Genomic DNA, 14,950 nt, shown 5'->3' with positions numbered 1-14,950 from the left:
TTATTTATTTATTAAGTTTTACAGAAAAAGAAAACCATATCTACTCAACTTTCATTTATCAATTATTTTTCCATTTGCAACAACAGCATAAAAAGAGTATTTAGGTTGTTGGTTCTGTTCTGAAAATGGAGGTTTAATCATGACGTAAATACAAATTGTTGCGAAAACAATAACTGATTACTACAGCTGCACTTTATATATTGAAATAAACATTTAATTTGAACCGTTAAATCGTTTTAAGTGAATTGGGATAACTACAATTTTTTAATCTGCTGTATTTCTTTAAATTCACATTCATTTTCTTCCTGGAAGGTTGGCAGGTTGGCTCTGTTCATCAAACACTTTTTGCAGTTCTATCTTCTATTGCTGGAGTTAACTTAAAGTTAAACAGAACCCTAGATGTAATTTGTGTGAATGAAAAAGAACACATATTACATTTGTTTACATCTGTTTTTCTAAGCAACCAGAATGTCTTCTTTCATTTAAGTAAATTGCCATAAGCTATGCTTCTTTCTGAATTTTTGATTTGATGTAGGCTCTTGTTTTGTACTTATTTTCACAAGATTGAGACAGTTATATCAAAAATATGGGGGAAAAAAAAAAGACAAATTAGAAGGATGAATTGTTGGATGTTGAATTTGATATTTATGCATTTGTGGTTAAAAACTGGGACAAATAGGGGATGAGTTGCACAATTTGGAAATTAGTTTTCTCAGTGTGGGTTATTTGCTCATCTTTTGATCAGCCCACTTAGTAAAACATAAAATCCAGGGTTTTTTTTCTTTCAATCCAATGAAATAATTTGTTTTGTCACAGTACAATCACACGTGCATGATACAAATGAGATTGTATGTAACAAACACAAGGTGGTGAATGGTTGGGAAAAGGAATAAAAATGTTTTTCTAAATATTTTACAAATGCATTCCATACAATAGTCAGTTGCAGACCAGACTACTGGGTTAACTTTAACCCCATACTATACAGTGCTGTGGTCATATAGATGCACAGATAATGATCGTAAAAGTCCAAAGAACAACTAAGAGATCCAGTAAATCGTTGAAAACCATTTTAAAGTATTGCAAGAGGCAAAGCATAAAGGAATTGGAAGTTGTTGAAACTTTTGTACAGTACAATTTAGAAGCAAACATAAATATCAAACTGTGACTGTGTGTTTTTGTAAAAATTGTGCCTGAAATGTGCAGGAAGACGTAAAATAAGAAAGTCAAAGAGAGGGAAGCCTAGGAAGTATGTATGCGCCTTCTGGAGGGATAAAGAGGGGGGAAAAAATCATGCGTCACTCTAGCGCGAGCTGCCCGTGTTCCCTTTAAAATAGTTTTATGTGCCACTCCCACTCCATGATTCCCACTCAGCTGTTACTGTAAATCGCTCCCAGTTCCCACATGGTGCTATCCATTCACAAATCCGCGCAGGAAGACTCGATTGTTGCCATGAATCGGATTGATCACCTCGTCCGTCACCTGTGAGCAACTTGTTGCGCAGCTGCTATTTCCTCTGTGGTCCATCGCCGCAGCCAGACAGCCGCTGCTTCTCTACGACAGAAACACTGGAGCTGCTGATCTGCGTCTCAGCGTCCGGGGGTATTTTCTGGCTCTCAGGGAGGACAGCTGGATGACTTTGTGTGAGCGACCGACTTTCTTTATTGGAGTTAGAGAGATGCAGCCGAACGCCGCGGCCTTGCGGGATCTCCCTCACCTTCCTGTTTGGGTTTTTCATTAAGTAGGCCTACAACAAGTCTGAATTCAACGAGCCTCATTAATATGAGAAGAGGGGCAGGGGATGCGAGTCATGAGCTGGACGCGTCCTTTCCACGGACTGGACTGGAGCCACAGCCTCTTCTATCTGACTTTACTACTGTGGACCAGGCGCATGAACGGACTGGCTGATTTTTCAAGTAAGATGATGATGATGATGACGATGATGACGGAGATGCAATAAAAGGAGGGGAAAGCTTACAACAGAAACTATTTTCTCACAAAAAATGTCACCAGGTCGCTCTGAAGTTTTCCATTTAACTTGCATAAAATGATGTAAAAATGAAATCTTCTTTTGGTGTTTTTTGAATAATGGTGAAAAGACAAGAATTGATATTAATTCAGGTAAGGAATCTGTAGTGGATTTAACATTTGTTTCCAGTTGTTTAGCTCCATTATGTGATTGGCAAGTTGAAAATAAATCCTTTGGTAGTGATCATTACATTATAGTCAGTAAAATAAGGATGGGTCAGGTGCAGAATCTTGAAATGTTAGGAGGGAAGTGGATATTTAGGAAAGCAAATTGGGAAAAATTTAATAACTTATGTGAGAGTAAGATATCAAATATAAAAAATGATTTGAGTGTAGAAAATATGAGTCGTGAGATTAGTCAGGGTATATTAGAAGCTGCTGAAAGGTCTATTCCAAAAACATCAGGGAAGAATAGGAGGAAATTAGTTCCATGGTGGAATGAAGAGTGTAGAACAGTGGTCAAAGAAAGAAATAAAGCATTTAAACTGGTTAAAAAGTCTCATAATTTTCAACATTTGATCGAATATAAAAATCACAGGCTAAATTAAGGAAAACAATAAGAACAGCAAAAAGGATATATTGGAGAAATTTTTGTGACAAAATTGGTAATAGTACAAAGATTGGGGAAGTTTGGGGAATGATCAAAAAAATGGGGGGAGATAGAAGAGAATGGAGTTATCCAATATTAAATAGAAACAGTATAATAGCAATAAATGACAGGGAAAAAGCTGATATTTTAGTAAGCACATTTATGGAGATTCATAGTGGGAAAAAATGATCAGATAAAGAAATAAAGGGGAGAGAGAAAACTAAAAGAGAAAATGGTGGAATTTTAAGAAGAAAGGAAATTATTAAGGATGAATTGATGAACGAACATTTCTCTATTGGAGAATTGAAAAGAGCTTTGGGTAGAACAAGAAATAGTGCTCCAGGTAAAGATGAAGTATGCTATATTATGCTAAGACATGTGAGTGATGATGTTTTGAAGAAGATATTAAATTTGTATAATAAGATTTGGAAAGAGGGAAGAATACCTAGTGAATGGAAAGAAGCGGTTGTTATTCCGATAAAGAAACCTGGGAAAGATCATAGTAATCCTGAAAACTATAGGCCGATTGCTTTAACATCTAATATATGTAAGCTGATGGAAAGGATGGTGAATGAGAGGTTAGTACAGTATTTGGAATCAAGGAATATAATTGCTCCGTATCAGAGTGGCTTTCGTAGAGGGAGAGGAACAATGGATCCAGTATTGTGTTTAGAAGATGATATTAGAAAAGCTCAAATTAATAAGGAAACTGTGGCTGTATTTTTTGATGTGGAAAAAGCATATGACATGTTATGGAGAGAAGGATTAATGATTAAACTACACCAGATAGGAATAGGAGGGAGTATGTTTAACTGGATATGGGATTTTTTATGTGATAGAAATATCCAAGTTAAAATAGGTTCTCATGTTTCAAAATCGTGTCAAATAGAAAATGGAACTCCTCAAGGAAGTGTGATAAGTCCAACATTATTCTCGGTGATGATAAATGATATTTTTAATGAAATACCAGTTAGTTTTGGGAAATCACTATTTGCTGATGATGGAGCATTATGGAAAAGGGGAAGAAATATAGAACATCTTATTTTAAAACTTCAGGAAGGTATAGATATAGTAGGTAAGTGGGGAATTGAGTGGGGTTTTAAATTTTCAATTGAGAAGACAAAAGTAATGTTCTTTACAAATAAGAAAGTTAGAATTGATAAAAAATTATATTTATATGGAAAAGAATTAGAAACGGTTGATAGTTTTCGTTTTTTGGGAGTAGTCTTTGATAAGAAACTAACTTGGGAAAATCATATAGATCACATTATGGAAAAAAGTAAAAAGGTTCTTAACATTATGAGGTGCTTGACAGGATTGACATGGGGTGCAAACTTTGAATCACTTAAAAATATTTATGTGTCATTATTCGATCTAGAATAGATTATGGGAGTGTGGTGTATGGATCAGCAAGCAAAACTAGGTTAAACAAATTGGATATATTCAAGCAAGAGCTTTGAGAATTTGCTTAGGGGCAGTTAAATCTACTCCAGTATGTGCATTACAAGTAGAGTCAGGAGAGATGCCATTATGTATTAGAAGACAGCAGATCATGGTAAATTATTGGATAAGTTTAAAAGGACAAAATGAAGATCACCCAGTTAAGAAAGTGTTGCAACATTGTTGGGAGAGAGGAAAAGGGAAAAGTAATAGTTTTGGGTGGGTGGGAGATGATAGAGCAAAAACATTTAATGTATTTGACAAAGAATTCAGTCAAACAGTAGTATGGCCTGTGAGACCAGCATGGTCATGGAAATATATTAATGTAGACAAGACACTTAGATATTCAGGGGAAAAAGATGATAGATATGTGCCAAGAGTTTTATCATCAAATACAAAATAAATATAATGATTATGTACAGATTTATACTGATGGTTCAAAAGATCCTAAAAACAAAGTAACAAGTGCAGCAGTAGTGATTCTAGATTTATATACAAAGATTTCAAAAAGAACATCTGATTACTTGAGTATCTATGCAGTAGAAATGTGTGCTATATTATTAGCTTTAGAATGGGTGGAGGATAGTAAAGAAAATACATTTATAATTTGTAGTGATTCACTATCTGCTTTGATGAGTATTGAAAAGGGATGTTCAAGTAATCATCAAAATATATTATATGAAGTTATGGCTGTTCATCATAGAATATGTGATCAAAATAAAAAGGTAATATTATTTTGGACTCCTGCTCATGTAGGTATTTTAGGTAATGAAAGAGCAGATAGGTTGGCTAAGGAGGCTAGTAAAAAAGAAGAAATTGATATGTTAGTAAAGCTATCGAAATCAGAGGGGAAAAGTATAGCTTGGAGAGAAAGTAAAAAGATATGGAAAATTAGGTGGGATAATGAAATAAATGGAAGGCATTTACACAGATTTCAAAATACAGTTGATGTAGAAAGGGTTAGAGGGTTAATAGAAAGGTAGAGGTAATTATAACTCGAATAAGAACCGGGCATAGTTTATTAAATGGAACTCTTTATAAGATGGGGAAACATCCTACTGGTTTATGTAGTTGGTGTGATTCTGTAGAAACAATGGAACATGTTTTTATTTGTTGTAGAAAATATGAAAATGAAAGAAAATTATTAATATTGGAATTAGGCTGTACCAGGGAATTGAAGTTTGAAAAAGTGGTTGATCAGTTAAATAGTAATAGGGGAGGAAGAAAATTTTGTGGTTTTTTAAAAAACAGTGGGATTATTTCGAGAATTTGTTAGATAATTAGGATCCAATAGATGGCAGTAGTGCAACAAAAATGGATGCAAGCTGCCGTTAAAATCCTAAAGAAGAAGAGAAGTTAATTGGAGGGGCGAAAACACACGGCGTTTACGTTTCTGTAGTGACTGTCTATGTTTTTCATGCGTTCTCTGTGATCATGTGTGAAAAGCTGAGGAAGGTAACTCTTTGACTCCAGTAAACACACATTAATGCGCCAGCCGCATTGCTGATATTGTCTTATTTGTCTGTCTCTTCTACAGGTGAACAGCTGGTTGGAGGGAGTGTTTGGGGATCAGCCAGTGCCATCATTTGAGGTGAACACCAGGACATTGGACATACTGTATCAGCTGGCTCAGTCCAGTGAAGCCCGCTGCAGTGATACTGCTCTCCTCATTGAAGACTACAAGCAGAAAACATCAGAGTATCAGGCTGACGGTGAGGCACATACAGCAGGCAGAACAGATGATGCATTAAAACACTTGGATCGGAAAGGCTGAATTGATCTAAAGTGTTTAGATTTGCCGAATGGCATGTTTTGCACATGTCGAAACTAATAGAAACTGAAGTAAATATTTTTTTATGGCTTAAGATATAGGTGTGGTTTTATATTTTGTTGTAGTATAGAGACAATCTCCAAATAGTCTCTATATCACTCCACTAAACGACATTAACGACTACTATTGAAGTATTTAAGGTGAATATTTTGTGCTCAGATGTCGAAATTGTTATTAAATTGGAGGGAAAATAGAAATCTGATTTAGAAATTGTATGGAGTTTCAAAATAATAAACACATAAGAACTCTTTTGTCTGGTTTTCAATGTTTTTCAAAAAACTGTATTTCACTAATCCCATCCCCCCTAGCTGCTCACCTTGAGGATGTTCTTCTGCACGGTGTCGGCTTGTCTGGGGCAAGCTTGTCAGAGCCGACTGCAAACTACGTGTCTGCTTTAGTGGACAATGCTATGGTGGGAGTGAAAGACACATCACTGACCAGGTAATTTTCTGTGGCTTTGTATTTCATTGATCAGAATATATGGTTGTTTTACTTTTGTTCGTTTGTAGCTTCATGCCAGCAATCAACAATCTCACCGATGATCTTCTGGAAGTCGAGAAGTCAAACAGAAAACTCGAAAGGGAACTAAGGGCACTCCAAAAAAGACTCGGTTCAATTCTGGTGCTGCGGGGAAACCTACAAGAGTAAGAATAAGGCGTGAAGCGAGCGATTAAAAGTGTGCCAGTTAAGTTTGATTAGAAGGCTGGGTTTACACATGTACACATTGGCGGTCTTCACTGACAGGGATATCGACAAAACTACCAAATCTCAAGCAGTGGAGAGTGCAAAAGAAGAGGAGAGGCTGCTCAACATGGACTTTGTGACGGCCAAGACTCAAGAGCTCCGTATCAGACAGCAGAGGTTGGAGGTATGTTGCAGCATATTCCTCTTTATAATTTGGGATTATTGCATAGATGCTGAGGTACTAAGTGGGATCATTTATAGGCCATTTTGTGATTTAACACAGCAAAACGCATTATCTACAGATGGGAACCTACTTGACTCTTGACAAAATATGATTAACTTCTCCACATTTAGACTCAGAAAAAAATTTCTAATGTGTATACGTCAAGATAAGAAGCTGCTGCTCAGATTTAGAAAGAAGCTTCATTAAAAAAAAAACATATTATTTTTTCCTGTAAATGACCAAACAGTTTAATTTCTGTTTACCTAGTTGCAATGTCGTCTGCCTCTTGTTTAAAACAGAAACAGTGTTTAGTTTGTTAGTTTGTTGTTTGTCTTGTATTAGTCACTTTATTCTGCTCTGCTAATCCTGCAGGCTCAGCTTGTATCCAGGAACATGGACAAGTCTATCACCCACCAGGCCATTGTGCAGCTTTCTGAGGTATTTCAGCATTTTCACCACATTCATTGCCATGGGGATAGAAGCTTTACTTTGTCTGCATTCAGGGTTTGAAACATGTCATCTTATTTTTCTCCCTGCAGGAACTCAGGGCACTGCAAAACGAAATAATCCCCCTGAAAAAGAAGCTGGGGTCGTACATGGACCTGAGTCCGGTGCGTTTGTTTTCTAGTTTTTCAGACTTCATTACTTTTCCAACAAAAGGGGTGATCACGTTTCCTGTTTTGTCCTTTGAAAAGAAAAATCATTCAATCTAATTTATTTAAGGATTAAGTTTGTGAATTTAATCTTGAAATGTGTGTTGTTGTTTTTTTATTCTAAACCTTCAGAGCCCATCTCTTGCACAAGTGAAGATAGAAGAAGCAAAAAGAGAACTAGTGAGTCTTTAAATATTTGGTTTTATAACATACAAGATGCCATTTTTTGCTCGTTTGTCATTTTAATTACTTTTTCTTTCGTTCATTTTTCAGGTTGCACTCGATTCCAAACTGGAGACAATGAAGGCTATAAATGAAGTTGGATGTTGCGCAGTCCTTTCTTTAAAAATAAAGTTTTTGCAGTCATATTTTTTCTTCTTCTTTTCTACCTTTACCTGCCTTCATCATTAATGTTAAATGAAAAGTGGTTTGAGGTATTTTGGGTCACCTGAAAGGATACTTCTTGCTTCTTTCCTCCTTAGCTTTGGAACCTTATTTAAATATAGGTTAAATATTTCAGAGATTTTGGACACTCCTAAAAAGCTCACAGAGTATCCCTATTAGTTCATACACCTTGAACATTTTTATATTGTACAACCTGCATAACTAACTTATTTTGTTTTGTATGTTTACCAACAAAAACATTGTTTGCATGCTTGTCAGTGTCTAGAAATGGGTAAAATTTTCTGATATGATTTTTAGCTTTTTTATTTTATGATAAAATAATATACTGCTAATGTGTACCTGAATGTTTAGTCTCTCTCCACGCCTTCCTGTTTGTTTCAAACATCTGCAACACTAATGCAATGTTTGGCTTTTCCTCTCTGATCGCAGCAATCTAATTAAGGGGTTGGTCTTAAGAGTTGTAAAAAATAGTTCTCACAGATTATATCCAAACAACTTTCAATCTGTGTGGACAACCTCATCAAATGCAAGTTCTTTGTTTTGTTTTTGTAAATGTATTTTTGTCCAGCTGCTTATCATTTCTCAGCCCTTCTGGGATCCAAATAAGTTTTCCTCTTCCATACTTCTTGGATTTTCTTCTCAAAACCTCAGTATTTTTTACACCCATTTGCTTTAATGTAATTTCTTCAATGTCTGGCCAACAAGTCTAAAGGTAAAGGAAACCTTTAGAGATTCACAATAAAATGGTACTGGCTTTGGAGGTATAATGTCACATGGAATTAACGGTGGAGCACTTTGTGCCTGAAGCAAAAGCAGACATTAGAATCAGTCTGTTCTGTCTGCATGTAAAATATCCCCTCAGCGTTTCTCTGCCCTGTCGGTTTCTGTCCTCTGGAGTGGAGCAGAGCCTGGACACCTCAACGGTTTCTGTCAGCTTGACTGGTGTAGGACCTGATCTGCAGTCTGACATGGAGACTGAGCCGTTATCATGGAGTGGGCCACAGATGCTTACTAGAGAGCAGTTTTCCCACTGGGGCCCCCCAGCTTGGATGAAAAGAACCATTTGGTTAGAATACCAACAGTTTTAAAAAAAGAAACAATCTGGCAATTTATTCAAAAAGGTTACATTTGTTTTACTCCTGGGTGACTCTGTTTACCTATATTTTCCAAGTAATGTGAACGCTTAAATGTGTAAGCATAACTTATTTTTATGAGTATTGCTTAATTGACATAACTCATAAATTGTAGTAGTCATAATTGACATTTTATAGTCAACTTTACTAATGATTTTGAGTTAATCAAAATCAGGTTTACTGCCATTATCTGAGTGGTGTAAACATTTATAGCTATAACACCTTATAATGAATTAGCTACTTTACTTGGAGATTTTGAGGCAATCGGTTTCCTAACTTTTTTTAAGTAAAGTGAACTTATTACATTTTACAGTGTGGACAAAGAAAAATGTTTGAAACAAATAATATGGCCTTTAGAGACAGAACACAAATCATATAAATTGTCTTAAATTCCAGTTGAATTAGTTAAAATGTTTTAAAGTGTGGGCCGGTCATCAGTGGACAGTAAAGAATCCAGTTGTAATGAAATGTTTTCTCCTTTTCAAACCTCATTAGAAGAACAAATTTGTCTCTAATGCTAAACTTGACTGGTCTGGTTTTTAGACTTAAATGGCAGCTATTTATTTATTTATTAAGTTTTACAGAAAAAGAAAACCATATCTACTCAACTTTCATTTATCAATTATTTTTCCATTTGCAACAACAGCATAAAAAGAGTATTTAGGTTGTTGGTTCTGTTCTGAAAATGGAGGTTTAATCATGACGTAAATACAAATTGTTGCGAAAACAATAACTGATTACTACAGCTGCACTTTATATATTGAAATAAACATTTAATTTGAACCGTTAAATCGTTTTAAGTGAATTGGGATAACTACAATTTTTTAATCTGCTGTATTTCTTTAAATTCACATTCATTTTCTTCCTGGAAGGTTGGCAGGTTGGCTCTGTTCATCAAACACTTTTTGCAGTTCTATCTTCTATTGCTGGAGTTAACTTAAAGTTAAACAGAACCCTAGATGTAATTTGTGTGAATGAAAAAGAACACATATTACATTTGTTTACATCTGTTTTTCTAAGCAACCAGAATGTCTTCTTTCATTTAAGTAAATTGCCATAAGCTATGCTTCTTTCTGAATTTTTGATTTGATGTAGGCTCTTGTTTTGTACTTATTTTCACAAGATTGAGACAGTTATATCAAAAATATGGGGGAAAAAAAAAGACAAATTAGAAGGATGAATTGTTGGATGTTGAATTTGATATTTATGCATTTGTGGTTAAAAACTGGGACAAATAGGGGATGAGTTGCACAATTTGGAAATTAGTTTTCTCAGTGTGGGTTATTTGCTCATCTTTTGATCAGCCCACTTAGTAAAACATAAAATCCAGGGTTTTTTTTCTTTCAATCCAATGAAATAATTTGTTTTGTCACAGTACAATCACACGTGCATGATACAAATGAGATTGTATGTAACAAACACAAGGTGGTGAATGGTTGGGAAAAGGAATAAAAATGTTTTTCTAAATATTTTACAAATGCATTCCATACAATAGTCAGTTGCAGACCAGACTACTGGGTTAACTTTAACCCCATACTATACAGTGCTGTGGTCATATAGATGCACAGATAATGATCGTAAAAGTCCAAAGAACAACTAAGAGATCCAGTAAATCGTTGAAAACCATTTTAAAGTATTGCAAGAGGCAAAGCATAAAGGAATTGGAAGTTGTTGAAACTTTTGTACAGTACAATTTAGAAGCAAACATAAATATCAAACTGTGACTGTGTGTTTTTGTAAAAATTGTGCCTGAAATGTGCAGGAAGACGTAAAATAAGAAAGTCAAAGAGAGGGAAGCCTAGGAAGTATGTATGCGCCTTCTGGAGGGATAAAGAGGGGGGAAAAAATCATGCGTCACTCTAGCGCGAGCTGCCCGTGTTCCCTTTAAAATAGTTTTATGTGCCACTCCCACTCCATGATTCCCACTCAGCTGTTACTGTAAATCGCTCCCAGTTCCCACATGGTGCTATCCATTCACAAATCCGCGCAGGAAGACTCGATTGTTGCCATGAATCGGATTGATCACCTCGTCCGTCACCTGTGAGCAACTTGTTGCGCAGCTGCTATTTCCTCTGTGGTCCATTGCCGCAGCCAGACAGCCGCTGCTTCTCTACGACAGAAACACTGGAGCTGCTGATCTGCGTCTCAGCGTCCGGGGTATTTTCTGGCTCTCAGGGAGGACAGCTGGATGACTTTGTGTGAGCGACCGACTTTCTTTATTGGAGTTAGAGAGATGCAGCCGAACGCCGCGGCCTTGCGGGATCTCCCTCACCTTCCTGTTTGGGTTTTTCATTAAGTAGGCCTACAACAAGTCTGAATTCAACGAGCCTCATTAATATGAGAAGAGGGGCAGGGGATGCGAGTCATGAGCTGGACGCGTCCTTTCCACGGACTGGACTGGAGCCACAGCCTCTTCTATCTGACTTTACTACTGTGGACCAGGCGCATGAACGGACTGGCTGATTTTTCAAGTAAGATGATGATGATGATGACGATGATGACGGAGATGCAATAAAAGGAGGGGAAAGCTTACAACAGAAACTATTTTCTCACAAAAAATGTCACCAGGTCGCTCTGAAGTTTTCCATTTAACTTGCATAAAATGATGTAAAAATGAAATCTTCTTTTGGTGTTTTTTGAATAATGGTGAAAAGACAAGAATTGATATTAATTCAGGTAAGGAATCTGTAGTGGATTTAACATTTGTTTCCAGTTGTTTAGCTCCATTATGTGATTGGCAAGTTGAAAATAAATCCTTTGATCATTACATTATAGTCAGTAAAATAAGGATGGGTCAGGTGCAGAATCTTGAAATGTTAGGAGGGAAGTGGATATTTAGGAAAGCAAATTGGGAAAAATTTAATAACTTATGTGAGAGTAAGATATCAAATATAAAAAATGATTTGAGTGTAGAAAATATGAGTCGTGAGATTAGTCAGGGTATATTAGAAGCTGCTGAAAGGTCTATTCCAAAAACATCAGGGAAGAATAGGAGGAAATTAGTTCCATGGTGGAATGAAGAGTGTAGAACAGTGGTCAAAGAAAGAAATAAAGCATTTAAACTGGTTAAAAAGTCTCATAATTTTCAACATTTGATCGAATATAAAAATCACAGGCTAAATTAAGGAAAACAATAAGAACAGCAAAAAGGATATATTGGAGAAATTTTTGTGACAAAATTGGTAATAGTACAAAGATTGGGGAAGTTTGGGGAATGACCAAAAAAATGGGGGGAGATAGAAGAGAATGGAGTTATCCAATATTAAATAGAAACAGTATAATAGCAATAAATGACAGGGAAAAAGCTGATATTTTAGTAAGCACATTTATGGAGATTCATAGTGGGAAAAAATGATCAGATAAAGAAATAAAGGGGAGAGAGAAAACTAAAAGAAAAATGGTGGAATTTTAAGAAGAAAGGAAATTATTAAGGATGAATTGATGAACGAACATTTCTCTATTGGAGAATTGAAAAGAGCTTTGGGTAGAACAAGAAATAGTGCTCCAGGTAAAGATGAAGTATGCTATATTATGCTAAGACATGTGAGTGATGATGTTTTGAAGAAGATATTAAATTTGTATAATAAGATTTGGAAAGAGGGAAGAATACCTAGTGAATGGAAAGAAGCGGTTGTTATTCCGATAAAGAAACCTGGAAAGATCATAGTAATCCTGAAAACTATAGGCCGATTGCTTTAACATCTAATATATGTAAGCTGATGGAAAGGATGGTGAATGAGAGGTTAGTACAGTATTTGGAATCAAGGAATATAATTGCTCCGTATCAGAGTGGCTTTCGTAGAGGGAGAGGAACAATGGATCCAGTATTGTGTTTAGAAGATGATATTAGAAAAGCTCAAATTAATAAGGAAACTGCTGTGGCTGTATTTTTTGATGTGGAAAAAGCATATGACATGTTATGGAGAGAAGGATTAATGATTAAACTACACCAGATAGGAATAGGAGGGAGTATGTTTAACTGGATATGGGATTTTTTATGTGATAGAAATATCCAAGTTAAAATAGGTTCTCATGTTTCAAAATCGTGTGAAATAGAAAATGGAACTCCTCAAGGAAGTGTGATAAGTCCAACATTATTCTTGGTGATGATAAATGATATTTTTAATGAAATACCAGTTAGTTTTGGGAAATCACTATTTGCTGATGATGGAGCATTATGGAAAAGGGGAAGAAATATAGAACATCTTATTTTAAAACTTCAGGAAGGTATAGATATAGTAGGTAAGTGGGGAATTGAGTGGGGTTTTAAATTTTCAATTGAGAAGACAAAAGTAATGTTCTTTACAAATAAGAAAGTTAGAATTGATAAAAAATTATATTTATATGGAAAAGAATTAGAAACGGTTGATAGTTTTCGTTTTTTGGGAGTAGTCTTTGATAAGAAACTAACTTGGGAAAATCATATAGATCACATTATGGAAAAAAGTAAAAAGGTTCTTAACATTATGAGGTGCTTGACAGGATTGACATGGGGTGCAAACTTTGAATCACTTAAAAATATTTATGTGTCATTATTTCGATCTAGAATAGATTATGGGAGTGTGGTGTATGGATCAGCAAGCAAAACTAGGTTAAACAAATTGGATAATATTCAAGCAAGAGCTTTGAGAATTTGCTTAGGGCAGTTAAATCTACTCCAGTATGTGCATTACAAGTAGAGTCAGGAGAGATGCCATTATGTATTAGAAGACAGCAGATCATGGTAAATTATTGGATAAGTTTAAAAGGACAAAATGAAGATCACCCAGTTAAGAAAGTGTTGCAACATTGTTGGGAGAGAGGAAAAGGGAAAAGTAATAGTTTTGGGTGGGTGGGAGATGATAGAGCAAAAACATTTAATGTATTTGACAAAGAATTCAGTCAAACAGTAGTATGGCCTGTGAGACCAGCATGGTCATGGAAATATATTAATGTAGACAAGACACTATATTCAGGGGAAAAAGATGATAGATATGTGCCAAGAGTTTTATCATCAAATACAAAATAAATATAATGATTATGTACAGATTTATACTGATGGTTCAAAAGATCCTAAAAACAAAGTAACAAGTGCAGCAGTAGTGATTCTAGATTTATATACAAAGATTTCAAAAAGAACATCTGATTACTTGAGTATCTATGCAGTAGAAATGTGTGCTATATTATTAGCTTTAGAATGGGTGGAGGATAGTAAAGAAAATACATTTATAATTTGTAGTGATTCACTATCTGCTTTGATGAGTATTGAAAAGGGATGTTCAAGTAATCATCAAAATATATTATATGAAGTTATGGCTGTTCATCATAGAATATGTGATCAAAATAAAAGGTAATATTATTTTGGACTCCTGCTCATGTAGGTATTTTAGGTAATGAAAGAGCAGATAGGTTGGCTAAGGAGGCTAGTAAAAAAGAAGAAATTGATATGTTAGTAAAGCTATCGAAATCAGAGGGGAAAAGTATAGCTTGGAGAGAAAGTAAAAATATGGAAAATTAGGTGGGATAAAAATAAATGGAAGGCATTTACACAGATTTCAAAATACAGTTGATGTAGAAAGGGTTAGAGGGTTAAATAGAAAGGTAGAGGTAATTATAACTCGAATAAGAACCGGGCATAGTTTATTAAATGGAACTCTTTATAAGATGGGGAAACATCCTACTGGTTTATGTAGTTGGTGTGATTCTGTAGAAACAATGGAACATGTTTTTATTTGTTGTAGAAAATATGAAAATGAAAGAAAATTATTAATATTGGAATTAGGCTGTACCAGGGAATTGAAGTTTGAAAAAGTGGTTGATCAGTTAAATAGTAATTAGGGGAGGAAGAAAATTTTGTGGTTTTTTAAAAACAGTGGGATTATTTCGAGAATTTGAGAGATAATTAGGATCCAATAGATGGCAGTAGTGCAACAAAAATGGATGCAAGCTGCCGTTAAAACCTAAAGAAGAAGAGAAGAATTAATTTGA

The 14,950-nt window shown here is 35.3% G+C and overlaps 1 protein-coding gene across 2 annotated transcripts; it reads left to right on the top strand.

Moving 5' to 3' along the window:
- The first annotated feature begins 1,942 nt into the window (after nt 1-1,942).
- Nucleotides 1,943-8,610, top strand: LOC129373616 (HAUS augmin-like complex subunit 1). Of its 2 annotated transcripts, none has more exons than XM_055051640.1 (9): nt 1,943-2,118; nt 5,592-5,766; nt 6,194-6,326; nt 6,395-6,529; nt 6,630-6,753; nt 7,165-7,230; nt 7,332-7,403; nt 7,578-7,625; nt 7,719-8,610. In XM_055051640.1, exons 1-9 carry the CDS (start codon nt 2,086-2,088, stop codon nt 7,854-7,856), a joined length of 924 nt encoding a protein of 307 aa, XP_054907615.1. In that variant the 5' UTR covers nt 1,943-2,085; the 3' UTR covers nt 7,857-8,610. The 2 variants fall into 2 exon arrangements, with proteins under 2 accessions (XP_054907615.1, XP_054907616.1); XM_055051641.1 differs by lacking the exon at nt 1,943-2,118 and adding an exon at nt 5,423-5,509.
- Nucleotides 8,611-14,950: the final 6,340 nt, after the last annotated feature.

This window comes from Poeciliopsis prolifica, unplaced genomic scaffold (assembly GCF_027474105.1).
Source record: "Poeciliopsis prolifica strain line A6 unplaced genomic scaffold, Auburn_PproV2 SCAFFOLD033, whole genome shotgun sequence".
NCBI classification, from domain to species: Eukaryota; Metazoa; Chordata; class Actinopteri; order Cyprinodontiformes; family Poeciliidae; genus Poeciliopsis; species Poeciliopsis prolifica.
The sequence above is the reverse complement of the archived record's forward strand: the minus strand, read 5'-3'. Positions and strand labels throughout refer to the sequence as shown.